At 35.8% G+C, this 14487-nt stretch overlaps 1 protein-coding gene across 2 annotated transcripts in view; it reads left to right on the forward strand.

The window, feature by feature from the left end:
• The window catches only part of LOC134252680 (protein saal1-like), a 41935-nt gene that overhangs the window by 23582 nt on the left and 3866 nt on the right, over nucleotides 1–14487 (forward strand). For both annotated transcript variants that reach the window (XM_062735178.1, XM_062735177.1), the window contains 6 exons: nucleotides 703–839; nucleotides 11730–11849; nucleotides 12117–12200; nucleotides 13919–13998; nucleotides 14100–14159; nucleotides 14305–14420. In XM_062735178.1, coding sequence (XP_062591162.1) covers nucleotides 703–839; nucleotides 11730–11849; nucleotides 12117–12200; nucleotides 13919–13998; nucleotides 14100–14159; nucleotides 14305–14420 — 597 coding nt within the window. The remainder of the gene's footprint in view (nucleotides 1–702; nucleotides 840–11729; nucleotides 11850–12116; nucleotides 12201–13918; nucleotides 13999–14099; nucleotides 14160–14304; nucleotides 14421–14487) is intronic.

Genomic DNA, 14487 nt, shown 5'->3' on the forward strand with positions numbered 1-14487 from the left:
AATATGCATGTGAATCGGTTAAATATAGCTCAATTTCTAAATTGCAAGTACTAGTAGTTCTACAACAAGCGTACTTGAGTTCACGAAAATTAAACTGTTTCTTCATCCTGCAGAGACTAGCATTGTCGAGAAATACAGCAATACATCATCAATCGTGTCAAGATTATTCCGTCTCCAACGCGAGCAATAACGAGAAATCGGGAGTGATTTTTTCTCAATTATGTCTACCATTATGGCAAAAAAAAGAATATAGGACAATCAAAAAAAACAAAATGAAAGAACATTAAAAAAGTAGAACTTTGTTCATTTTGTTGAAAAATTTTGTAGGCAGCAAATAAATTTAGTAAATGATATTACATTTACTTATATATTTTATTTACTTGTCAATATGAAGGTAAATTACAATCTTATTGTTTTTCCCAATTTTACTCAAATGTCGACAATTTTTCCCAATTGAAAAGGCTCAGGCCCCTTTTAAAAATTGTAGAAAAATCACTGAAAGTTGAATAATAAAACTGCACCATCGTGCGACTTTTTCGTAAATGCTGAGAAATGAAACCATTTGAGAAGAAAATGAGAAAATAGCTTAATAAGGCTTAATCAAAAGATTGTGCTAGACCTGATAGTATTTAAAGGCATCTGTTACACTGTTACAGTAAACAAACTTTCCACTTTTCTTCAAAATCATAGTTTTCCCCACAGATTCTCCTAGCTGTGCGAGGAACCCCTCCCCTCCCCCTGAATTACAGGAGAACAAAGATCTGTTTGAAGCTGGGGCCATTCGCAACACAACCTTCAGCAAACACTGGCTATTCTCAACTCTCATGAAACTTATTGAGGTACAATATGCAGCTCAACTCCAGTAGTACCTGTTTCTATGTAGTACCTGTAAAATTATTATTTGCACATATTCCTACATTACAATGATTTCTAAAGGCTGATATTTTACATCAATATTCCATACTTTCTAGTGTCGATTTGGGGCAGGTTGACATACATGGAATAAAGAACACACAGAATGAATATGTAACACAGGCAGTTCAGTCCCTGAGTATCTTACATACCGTATAAGTAGAAATTTTAGCGAGAATTTAATTTGGCATTATTAGCGACATCGCTAAAATTGAATACCGCTAAAAATTAATTGTATATTATTTGTAACAGCTTCTTTGATTAGCATTTTAAAATTGCGAAAATTACTTCTCGCTAAAAATATAATACCAGATTTTAGGTTGAAATCGCTAAATTTGTGTCTCGCTAAAATTTCCACTTAAACGGTATGAAATGCAAATGTAAATATATATATAAAAATCACACTTATAAAATAAAAGAAAAACACAACTTTTGCCATATTTTATTTTTGTGAGAGTTATTTACTATTTATTAGAAAAAGAATTCTAACAAATTCTAATTATTACTTTATATACCCGGTATATCAAATGCTCATGGATATATACGTAAAACGACATTTTATCTACAGTAAATGAAATTGAAGTCCATGCAAATAAAAAGTGATTAACAGTATATATACATGTTGATGTGGTGACATTTTTCAATCCTGCACTTTATTTGTAAGTTACTCAATTGGTAAAATTTCTTGGGCCTGTGTAAGTAGTCTTTGCATTAGAAAAAAAAGATATTGAATACTGTATATACTTACCTATAAGCCAGCTTTGCATGGGGAAGGAAAATATTTTTTGCTCAACATCAACATGTATATGGACATACATGTATATTCCAAAAAGCTTTGTATTTCTTTGACCATGAAGGGTAGTGTTTTTATGGTGTCAAGTACTAGCTAAGGTCATCTAGCTTGATCAAAATCGCCATTGGAAGTTACATGCTGAATTTGTCAGTCAATGCATCCGCAAGGAAAAAAAGTAATAGCTATAAAGCCATTTCTTTGAAAATGCTCACGAAGGAAAAAAGCTTTAAAATAAATAAATATTTATGCTATTGATATATCAAAATTTGCCACAATTATAAGACATCTTATAAAGGTCTCACTTCTTTCAGACTGATCATTGCTATTTATATTCTATAAGTTGGTAATTATTTGATGTATTTTGATAACAGTTTATTTGAGTTTGATCATAACTGAATGAATAGCAGGAAATGGCCAAGAATTTATCTGGCAGGGAAGGAATAAGTGTGACTAACCCTACTCTAAGTTCTAACCTAACACAACACCAAACAGTATTCACTGGTCTGCACCCGTCTGGCAGGGGAGGAATTACCATGATACTAACCCTACTCTAAGTACTTATGTTTATCAAAATTAAGCTGTATTCACTACATGAGTTTTGTAATTGTAACTCTCCTATGTTAAAGGCACAAAAAGTATCCATTTCAGCATGGAGTTGGGACAGGTTGTTTCTGTATACAAAAGTGCATGAATAAATGAATGATATTTATGGCTTTTAGAATGTGATAAATTTGATAGAAAGATAATGATGTTAAGCAGTGATTTTATCAAGCTCAACTATGCATATTTGCAAATATACTGTAAATCATTTTTAATGAAAAATAGAAAAACAGGTACTTCGACAAAGGAAAATCCAGATTGCCTACAGTCTCTCAGGAAACGGTATTTAGTATGTTCATGGAAACTTTTCATATGATATTAAATTGAATGACATGTAAATACCCTATTTTCTACATAATTCTGTTGAAATTGATTATAGTCTTTGTAAAGTGAGTAACTGTAAATATTGTAGTCTTTGTAAAGAGTAACATATTTTCTTGATTGTACAAACATTTTCTAAAAAGTTATTGGGCTTTTTGAAAATTTTATAAGGAAAAGAATCAATTGTCATTTAGATTGCAGACATGCAATGATCAAATGCATGTGTATCGTATTTACTAGAGGTTCATATCTCTTCCCTCGTCTAAAAAGTCTCACATCCAGTGATATTTTCCTTTTTGTGACGAGTTTTTCCTTTAAAAAAATGACACCTTTACATCAGCTCGGTTATTATCGAGTTGTAGAGTGCAACCTGACAATCATGTAGCTATGATAAATGATACAATATATCCAATATATACATATCTGTCACACCTGTCTGTTCACGCAGCAATGAAACCCCCCTCCTCAACAAAAGAGCGCACCAAGGGAGACTGGCGTATTGATACCCGTGGTTTCTTGCTCAGAAATTCATAGCTGATGTTCATGAATTAAAGTTGGTTGTTATTCATTGTTATTGATGTCAAAAAATGTTCTACAATTATAGAAGCATCTGATATTCTCACTTCTTTGAAACTGATCCTCTTTATTTTTATGTCCTTGAAGTTTGTAATTATATGGTGTTTTTCATAACAGTATATTTGAGTTTGATCATAGCTGTATGGATGTAAGAAATTGGCAAAGAATTCGTGTTTGTGGAGAAATAGCCTGATACTAACTCTACTCTAAGTTCTAAGCTCACATAACAACAAACAGTATTCACTGGTCAGAACCCCTCTGGCAGGGGAGGAATACTGCCTGATACTAACCCTACTCTAAGTTCTAACCTAATCCTACTCCAAGTTCTAATCTAAAACAACACCAAAAAACAGTATTCACTGGTCAGCACCCATCTGGCGGGGGAGGAATACTGCCTGATACTAACCCTACTCTAAGTTCTAACCTAACACAACACCAAACAGTATTCACTGGTCAGCACCCGTCTGGCGGGGGAGGAATACTGCCTGATACTAACCCTACTCTAAGTACTTATGCTTTATCAAAATTAAGGTGTCTCCAATTGATATCCGTGGTTTCGTGTTCAGAAATTGATAGATGATATTCGTGGATTATTTTGGAACTGGTCGTTATTCATTGTTAATGATGTTACAAAATGTGCTACAATTATAAAAGCATATGGAGGTCTCACTTCTTTGAGACTGATCCTTTCTATTTATGTCCTTAAAGTTGGTAACAATATGATGTTTTTGACAACAGTATATATGAGTTTGATCATAGCTGTATGGATGTCAGAAATTGGCAAAGAATTGGTGTTTGTGGAGAAATAAGCATGATACAAACCCTAAGTTCTAACCTACCACAACACCAAACAGTATTCACTGGTCAGCACCCGTCTGGTGGGGGAGGAATACTGACCTAACACAACACCAAACAGTATTCACTGGTCAGCACCCGTCTGGCAGGGGAGGAATACTGCCTGATACTAACCCTACTCTAAGTTCTAACCTAACACAACACCAAACAGTATTCACTGGTCAGCACCCGTCTGGCGGGGGAGGAATACTGCCTGATACTAACCCTACTCTAAGTTCTAACCTAACACAACACCAAACAGTATTCACTGGTCAGCACCCGTCTGGCGGGGGAGGAATGCTGCCTGATACTAACCCTACTCTAAGTTCTAACCTAACACAACACCAAACAGTATTCACTGGTCAGCACCCGTCTGGCGGGGGAGGAATACTGCCTGATACTAACCCTACTCTAAGTTCTAACCTAACACAACACCAAACAGTATTCACTGGTCAGCACCCGTCTGGCGGGGGAGGAATACTGCCTGATACTAACCCTACTCTAAGTTCTAACCTAACACAACACCAAACAGTATTCACTGGTCAGCACCCGTCTGGCGGGGGAGGAATACTGCCTGATACTAACCCTACTCTAAGTACTTATGTTTATCAAAATTAAGGTGTCTTCAATTGATATCCGTGGTTTCGTGTTCAGAAATTGATAGATGATATTCGTGGATTATTTTGGAACTGGTCGTTATTCATTGTTAATGATGTTACAAAATGTGCTACAATTATAAAAGCATGTGGAGGTCTCACTTCTTTGAGACTGATCCTTTCTATTTATGTCCTTAAAGTTGGTAACAATATGATGTTTTTGACAACAGTATATATGAGTTTGATCATAGCTGTATGGATGTCAGAAATTGGCAAAGAATTCATGTTTGTGGAGAAATAAGCGTGTTAGAAACCCTAAGTTCTAACCTACCACAACACCAAACAGTATTCGCTGGTCAGCACCCATCTAGCGGGGGAGGAATACTGCCTGATACTAACCCTACTCTAAGTTCTAACCTAACACAACACCAAACAGTATTCACTGGTCAGCACCTGTCTGGCGGGGGAGGAATACTGCCTGATACTAACCCTACTCTAAGTTCTAACCTACCACAACACCAAACAGTATTCACTGGTCAGCACCCGTCTGGCGGGGGAGGAATACTGCCTGATACTAACCCTACTCTAAGTTCTAACCTACCACAACACCAAACAGTATTCACTGGTCAGCACTGAACTGGCGGGGGAGGAATACTGCCTGATACTAACCCTACTCTAAGTTCTAACCTAACACAACACCAAACAGTATTCACTGGTCAGCACCCGTCTGGCGGGGGAGGAATACTGCCTGATACTAACCCTACTCTAAGTTCTAACCTAACACAACACCAAACAGTATTCACTGGTCAGCACCCGTCTGGCGGGGGAGGAATACTGCCTGATACTAACCCTACTCTAAGTTCTAACCTACCACAACACCAAACAGTATTCACTGGTCAGCACCCGTCTGGCGGGGGAGGAATACTGCCTGATACTAACCCTACTCTAAGTTCTAACCTAACACAACACCAAACAGTATTCACTGGTCAGCACCCGTCTGGCGGGGGAGGAATACTGCCTGATACTAACCCTACTCTAAGTACTTAATTTTATCAGAATTAAGGTGTCTTCAATTGATATCTGTGGTTTCGTGTTCAGAAATTGATAGACGATATTCATTGATTATTTTGGAACTGGTCGTTATTTATTGTTAATGATGTTACAAAATGTGCTACAATTATGAAAGCATATGGAGGTCTCACTTCTTTGAGACTGATCCTTTCTATTTATGTCCTTAAAGTTGGTAACAATATGATGTTTTTGACAACAGTATATATGAGTTTGATCATAGCTGTATGGATGTCAGAAATTGGCAAAGAATTGGTGTTTGTGGAGAAATAAGCATGATACAAACCCTAAGTTCTCAGCACCCGTCTGGCGGGGGAGGAATAGTTCTAAGACCTACCACAACACCAAACAGTATTCACTGGTCAGCACCCGTCTGGCGGGGGAGGAATACTGACCTAACACAACACCAAACAGAATTCACTGGTCAGCACCCGTCTGGCAGGGGAGGAATACTGCCTGATACTAGCCCTACTCTAAGTTCTAACCTAACACAACACCAAACAGTATTCACTGGTCAACACCCGTCTGGCGGGGGAGGAATACTGCCTGATACTAACCCTACTCTTAAGTTCTAACCTAACACAACACCAAACAGTATTCACTGGTCAGCACCCGTCTGGCGGGGGAGGAATACTGCCTGATACTAACCCTACTCTAACTACTTATGTTTATCAAAATTAAGGTGTCTTCGATTGATATCCGTGGTTTCTTGTTCAGAAATTGATAGATGATATTCGTGGATTATTTTGGAACTGGCCGTTATTCATTGTTAATGATGTTACAAAATGTGCTACAATTATAAAAGCATATGGAGGTCTCACTTCTTTGAGACTGATCCTTTCTATTTATGTCCTTAAAGTTGGTAACAATATGATGTTTTTGACAACAGTATATATGAGTTTGATCATAGCTGTATGGATGTCAGAAATTGGCAAAGAATTCGTGTTTGTGGAGAAATAAGCGTGATACAAACCCTAAGTTCTAACCTACCACAACACCAAACAGTATTCACTGGTCAGCACCCATCTGGCGGGGGAGGAATACTGCCTGATACTAACCCTACTCTAAGTTCTAACCTAACACAACACCAAACAGTATTCACTGGTCAGCACCCGTCTGGCGGGGGAGGAATACTGCCTGATACTAACCCTACTCTAAGTTCTAACCTACCACAACACCAAACAGTATTCACTGGTCAGCACCCGTCTGGCGGGGGAGGAATACTGCCTGATACTAACCCTACTCTAAGTTCTAACATACCACAACACCAAACAGTATTCACTGGTCAGCACCCGTCTGGCGGGGGAGGAATACTGCCTGATACTAACCCTACTCTAAGTTCTAACCTTCAACAACACCAAACAGTATTCACTGGTCAGCACCCGTCTGGTGGAGGAGGAATGCTGCCTGATACTAACCTTACTCTAAGTTCTAACCTAACACAACACCAAACAGTATTCACTGGTCAGCACCCGTCTGGCGGGGGAGGAATACTGCCTGATACTAACCCTACTCTAAGTAGTTATGTTTATCAAAATTCAGGTGTCTTCAATTGATATCCGTGGTTTCGTGTTCAGAAATTGATAGATGATATTCGTGGATTATTTTGGAACTGGTCGTTATTTATTGTTAATGATGTTACAAAATGTGCTACAATTATAAAAGCATGTGGAGGTCTCACTTCTTTGAGACTGATCCTTTCTATTTATGTCCTTAAAGTTGGTAACAATATGATGTTTTTGACAACAGTATATATGAGTTTGATCATAGCTGTATGGATGTCAGAAATTGGCAAAGAATTCGTGTTTGTGGAGTAATAAGCGTGTTACAAACCCTAAGTTCTAACCTACCACAACACCAAACAGTATTCACTGGTCAGCACCCGTCTGGCGGGGGAGGAATACTGCCTGATACTAACCCTACTCTAAGTTCTAACCTAACACAACACCAAACAGTATTCACTGGTCAGCACCCGTCTGGCGGGGGAGGAATACTGCCTGATACTAACCCTACTCTAAGTTCTAACCTAACACAACACCAAACAGTATTCACTGGTCAGCACCCGTCTGGCGGGGGAGGAATACTGCCTGATACTAACCCTACTCTTAAGTTCTAACCTAAACAACACCAAACAGTATTCACTGCTCAACACCCGTCTGGCGGGGGAGGAATACTGCGTGATACTAACCCTACTCTAAGTTCTAACCTAACACAACACCAAACAGTATTCACTGGTCAGCACCCGTCTGGCGGGGGAGGAATACTGCCTGATACTAAGCCTACTCTAAGTACTAATGTTTATCAAAATTATTTAAGGTGTCTTCAATTGATATCCGTGGTTTTGTGTTCAGAAATTGATAGATGATATTCGTGGATTATTTTGGAACTGGTCGTTATTCATTGTTAATGATGTTACAAAATGTGCTACAATTGTAAAAGCATATGGAGGTCTCACTTATTTGAGACTGATCCTTTCTCTTTATGTCCTTAAAGTTGGTAACAATATGATGTTTTTGACAACAGTATATGAGTTTGGTCTTAGCTGTAAGGATGTCAGAAATTGGCAAAGAATTCGTGTTTGTGGAGAAATAAGCGTGATACAAACCCTAAGTTCTAACCTACCACAACACCAAACAGTATTCACTGGTCAGCACCCGTCTGGCGGGGGAGGAATACTGCCTGATACTAACCCTACTCTAAGTTCTAACCTAACACAACACCAAACAGTATTCACTGGTCAGCACCCGTCTGGCGGGGGAGGAATACTGCCTGATACTAACCCTACTCTAAGTTCTAACCTAACACAACATCAAACAGTATTCACTGGTCAGCACCCGTCTGGCGGGGGAGGAATACTGCCTGATACTAACCCTACTCTAAGTTCTAACCTAACACAACACCAAACAGTATTCACTGGTCAGCACCCCTCTGGTGGGGGAGGAATACTGCCTGATACTAACCCTACTCTATTCTAAGTTTTTATGTTTATCAAAATTAAGGTGTCTTCAATTGATATCCTTGGTTTCGTGTTCAGAAATTGATAGATGATATTCGTGGATTATTTTGGAACTGGTCGTTATTTATTGTTAATGATGTTACAAAATGTGCCACAATTATAAAAGCATATGGAGGTCTCACTTCTTTGAGACTGATCCTTTCTATTTATGTCCTTAAAGTTGGTAACAATTTGATGTTTTTGACAACGGTATATATGAGTTTGATCATAGCTGTATGGATGTCAGAAATTGGCAAAGAATTTGTGTTTGTGGAGAAATAAGTGTGATACAAAGCCTACGTTATAACCTCACACAACAGCAAGAAGTATTCACTGGTCAGCACTCGTCTGGTGGGGGTGCATTGAATACTGCCTGATACTAACACTACTCTAAGTTCTAACCTAACACAACACCAAACTGTACCCCTTGGATCTGTGACACAAAAATTTCTTCTGATGGGTAATATGGACTGTCATTTCACAAATTCAAACCAAAGCTTTTTGTGATTCAGGGTTGGGAGGACATAAGTTTATAGACAAAAAAAATGACAAAAATGCTCAGTTTTTCAGCCATTTCCAAGTGCTTTACAACTGAAACTTAATGTTTTACTAATATATATGATTAATTTTATATGCATAAAACATAAGAAAAATTTATTCATATGCAAAAGTTTTTTTTAGATAATTGTGATGCTTTCTAGGCTGACATCAGTGGAAAATAGAATCTACCCCCCTTATTTCAAAAGCTGGAATTAGGGATATTTTACTATACAGCACTGGTACTAAAATTATTAATCAACTAGCATTGAACTGTTTTTTGTATTAAACAAAGAATTTATAGCCAATTTGTCTTTAATATTGAATTAAATGGTTGTAAAGTGGCAGGAATCCGGAGTTATCATGCATAGTTCTTTTGACTTAAGTCAGTTCTTAGTTTATGGTCTTGCGGCCTGTGGATATAATATTGGAACACACCCATTCTTGCATAATTTAAACAGTTCAATAAGGATTGAGAGTATTTATCAAACTTATCAAAGTTTAATTGGCACTTGAAATGATATTTTGACTAAAACCAGTTAACAACAGTACAATGTGTCATTATTTGCATTTTCCATTCCAAGCAATTTATTTATGGTTGTAGTATGTTAAAAATTACTTGTAACAGCAATTTTCCCAATGGGATTAGGCATAGTGTAATAAGCTAGAGGTAAAAAATTCTTACTTGTGAAGGCATAGTGACCATTCAGTTGACAGCTGAGGTGTAGAGAAGGAGCAAATTCACTTCTATTTAAGTAAAAAAAAATAGGGCTATTCCATTGATGTGCCAGGGGAATCAAAGGGATTTGTAAGGGATACTGACATGCCAGTTTTCTTGGCTTCATAATTACTGTTTATTTTGTGATTCCATTGATAATTGTACAAGGTGTCAAGTGCTTATTGATGATATGGCTTCCCCCTTTGATGTTTAACTTCTTAATTAGTATTGTCTATAATTATTAGTACACCTGAAACCACTTTGATGATTTGAACAAATTATCTTACAAATAACAAAAAATTTGAAGGAATATTAAAAAAGTAATTGAAAATAATATTATATGATTAAAAAACTAATTGATTAAAATCATTTTTAATGGATCACTATAATGGATATTACACTGTATAATTTTGAAGAAAAAAAAATCCCCAACCTCCCCCTCTCTATATCTTTCAAACACATGCCACATCCTCCCCCTCTTTATCTTTCAAACACCTGCCAGCTAGAGTACAAAAACATTTCTTAGTATTACTCTGGTGGCAGTGAAAAATATTAATGTTTAAACACTTTTTGAATTAATCATGTCAAAGACTTATTTAGAAATAAAATTGATTTTCCAAGATAAGTAAATACGTGAATTGAGTGAGATATTTCCTGACTTTTTATTTAAGACTTTTTTTTTTGGAAAAAATATATCTGTTTCTGGTATATCAATGGCAGAAGAAACAATTGTATCAAACTGTACGGGTCTATGACAGGTGACCGAAAGACAGCTCACCGAACGACAACTATAAAACTCGCCGATACGACAAGTCACCAAAAGAAGGGTCACCAACAGACACATTATCGACCGAATTTAGAAAACATCGAAATTTAACAAATATTTAGAGAAAATCGAGCATGTGAATAAATGTTCTTATTCATTTTCAAATCTTTTTTTCATTAAATCAAAAACTTCACCTAATATTGCCGACCTATGACCTTGCTCGGATGCACGAAAAGCAATCTGTATGCTCTAGACCAACAATGATGGATATACAAAAAAGACAAAGAAATACATGGGTTTTTTTTATACATCTTTGATGTGTTTATTATATCTGAACAGATTAGTTAATTTGACATTTAACAATTATTATGAAAACATTGTCCATGAATTTCTTCTCACTGACACTATTGTCGGTGAATTGTCCATTCGGTGATTTTCACTTTTGTTGGTGATCTGTCTTTCGGTGAGTTGTCTGGCACCGAACTGTACACCTTATTAAAAGAATATTAATTTGAAAGCTAGCAAACTGATGAATGAGAGAGAGTAATATTGTGATTACATTATTATTATGAGATTGTAGAAACTTATAATTATGTATGACTTTACATAGTATAAAAAGGTTTTGAATTTGTTATTCAGAATGTTTGCTATATTTAGGTCTTACACGATAACAATAAATTTATACTGTAAAGAAACTACCATAACTCATATTTAATCTGTGAACAGATTTATTTGATAATGGAGGAAAAAGGAAATTGTAATTCCACAATATAATATATTTGGGTGGGTGGGGATGAACTTAAACCACTATTGAGTTTATAGATATTAGTTTGGTCTGTAGTCTCTGTATTTTAAAATGCATTTGGATTAAAATATAAATAAATGATTTATGATTTTAGTCCACTGTTTTAAAATTTCTTAATGAATGAGAGAGAGTTTAAGGAATAACCATGCATTTCTCTTTATCAGTATCTCCTGAGTCCCCATGTAAAAATTCCATTTTGTATTGACAGGAAGTAGATAAAGAGAGGGACAACAGAGCGGTAGGGGATGGGGAGAATGATTTCAGTGTGGATGTGGACGAAGACTTACAGAACGAGCTGTGTGAACTCTGGGACATGTCCATGAACTCCGTAAGTCTGGGAAATCATAGCAGAATTCAGGGGAATGTCAAAGTGGATACAGGAGTTTGTTCATATGAAGTCTCATTCTTATACTATATGATGGAAACATTTATAGAACATATGTTGTTTACATATAAATTGTCTTTCTAGGTAAAATTTTTGTTTGTAATGTTATTTGGTATAGCATAGGATTTCTTATCAGGCATATATACATGATGGACTTTCAAATAATTGTCCAATTTATATTTTTTCTGATTCTTTTGAATATTTTTACAGGAAGTGGTCCAGTTTCTCCATGAATTCAAAGCTATTGATATATTTGTTGGAGTTATTGGCAAATCAAAAGCTCCCAGGGTCACAGTAAGTGATACTTATTTAGCTTTTCTGCCATTATGAGGTGACGCTGCTACAGTGCTTTCCAAAGCAAAAAAATGTTTATTTATTCATACAAAGTGCTGGATTCAGGATTTATTACTCCAGTTTCTTACTTCAGCATGTTAAACTGCACAAACGTTCAATTTAGATCTTTGTCAATCTCTTAGCTGACATATGCTAAAGCAGGATGGACCTTATTGTCTTGCCACCTACATGTAAGAGTACATGCATAAATAAGCCAAATTTTTGATGATCTCACTTCAGGTTGTGGGGTGGGGCTATCACCACAGTCTTTCTAAATGTTTCATTGTAGAAAATTTTTAAAATATGTTAAAAATATTTGGAAATGGCAGTTTAAATATACAGATCGAGTAATAAATCACGAACATGGCACAATATTTCTTGTGTGCAATAAATGTGCAATTTTTTTAATGGTGGCAGTAGTACTGGCTCGCTCTCTCAATCTTTTTGTCCATCCCAATTTTTCAGACCAACTATCTATAAGGTCTGCTGCTAATAAAATTTATTTTAAAGATATACGAGGGTTGATCCAAAAGTAATGTCACTGTGTCCATATCTTTAATATTTGGCGTCATATTATCAAATATAATGCACCAAAAGATGCATAAACATAAATCTAATCAAAATTGAAAATTTCATTTAATAATGTTCAATTGAATTCATTTTATAGATGTTTTAAACATTAAACATAGGGGGTGTCGCCGCGTCACAACTAAACGTCACGTTTTAAAGTAAATATTGTTAGAATGAAAAAAGACAAGCACATTTAAAAAAGTATCTAAAAAATCGTCTAACCGTCCAATATTTTAAAAGACAAATTTTACGACATTTTCTGATCTTTAGTTAAAAATTAAATGGCAGCATTGTTTTTTTTTTTCATCATAAACAATATTGTTTATATCTGATGTATTGCAGAAAGGAAATGTCGAAATGGAATGAAACACCGAAACGAGTTGTAATGTATTTTTCTTTCAAAATTGGGAAATCACAAGTAGAAACAGTTATGATGGTAAATCAAACTCGCAGAGGAAAGAATGTCAACGAGACTTGTTCATAGATGGTTTCAGAGATTTTGGGCGGGTAATAGGTAAATAAATGATCATTTGGGGACAGAAATACCGAAAGATAGGAGGTCGGGTGGAAACGTTCAATGGCGTCGACGTTGTCGTAAAAGAGATTAGCGGCAGTTTGAGTGATATGAGACACTTTAAAGTTTGTCTTATGGTATTGTTCATAGAATTTTGATGAGGGATTAAATTATAAATAAAGTGTACAATTGGTGCCAATTGTTCTTAAAGAAAATAAAATATGTGAATGTTTTGTGAATATCATTTTTTTAATAAAACGATGTGAAGGCGTTTTTAAAAGTGTGTGACGGCGCATAGATCCGTTTTATGACGTTATTTAGGTGCGGCGACTACCATAATCGCACTCTGTGTTTAATTCGATATTTTGAAAAGTATAAGTCATTTTAATTTGAATTTTTCAGGACTGATTTAAAATATATATAGCTTCCATCATGTAAAATTTTGTTAATTTACGTCGACTAGGAGAAATTTTATCGAAGTTGTGATATTACTTTTGGATCAACCCTCGTATATAAATGAGATTTTTTTCATTTTTAAAAATTTAGTCCTAGTATGAACTTTTACTTGTTTAAATGTCAATTTCTCTTCTGACAGGAGATTTGTGTAGGTATTTTGGGAAACATGGCTTGTGATGAAACAGTTTGTGTGACAATGTCAGAAAATGAAAAAGTTAGGTAAGCTTGATTTTTCACATTCCATACATGTACAATGCTAATGATTTTATCAATAATAAACTTGAAAATTCTTATTTATAAAACTAATTCAATTGTTTTAGGAGCATGGCCTTGCTGCTGTTAGACAATTCTGATCCTCAGACATTAAATGAAACAACCAGGTATGAATTGGTATAGCTTTGGTTGTTCTAAGGAGAAAAATGTCTTGTTTACTACATTATATTTAAGGATGTCATAAATCAAAGGCGAAAGTCCACAATAAAGTACATGTAGTATGTTAACATTATAAACTGTCTAATGTTTCAGGTTTCTTTACACCAGTCTGTCTAACCCTGCGGCCAGGGGGGCGTGGATTGAGACTATCACCCGATCAGAAAACATCCAGGATCACATCAACTTTATCTTTCAAAGCTCCACAAAATGTAGTCAATGTTTCTTTAGATTTTTAATGAATCCCAGTAATCAAATGATTTTTTTTTTTTTTTACAA

Source organism: Saccostrea cucullata, unplaced genomic scaffold, assembly GCF_032062105.1.
Source record: "Saccostrea cucullata isolate Sc308-1 unplaced genomic scaffold, CSIRO_AGI_Scuc_v1 ctg99, whole genome shotgun sequence".
In the NCBI taxonomy this organism is placed as follows: Eukaryota; Metazoa; Mollusca; class Bivalvia; order Ostreida; family Ostreidae; genus Saccostrea; species Saccostrea cuccullata.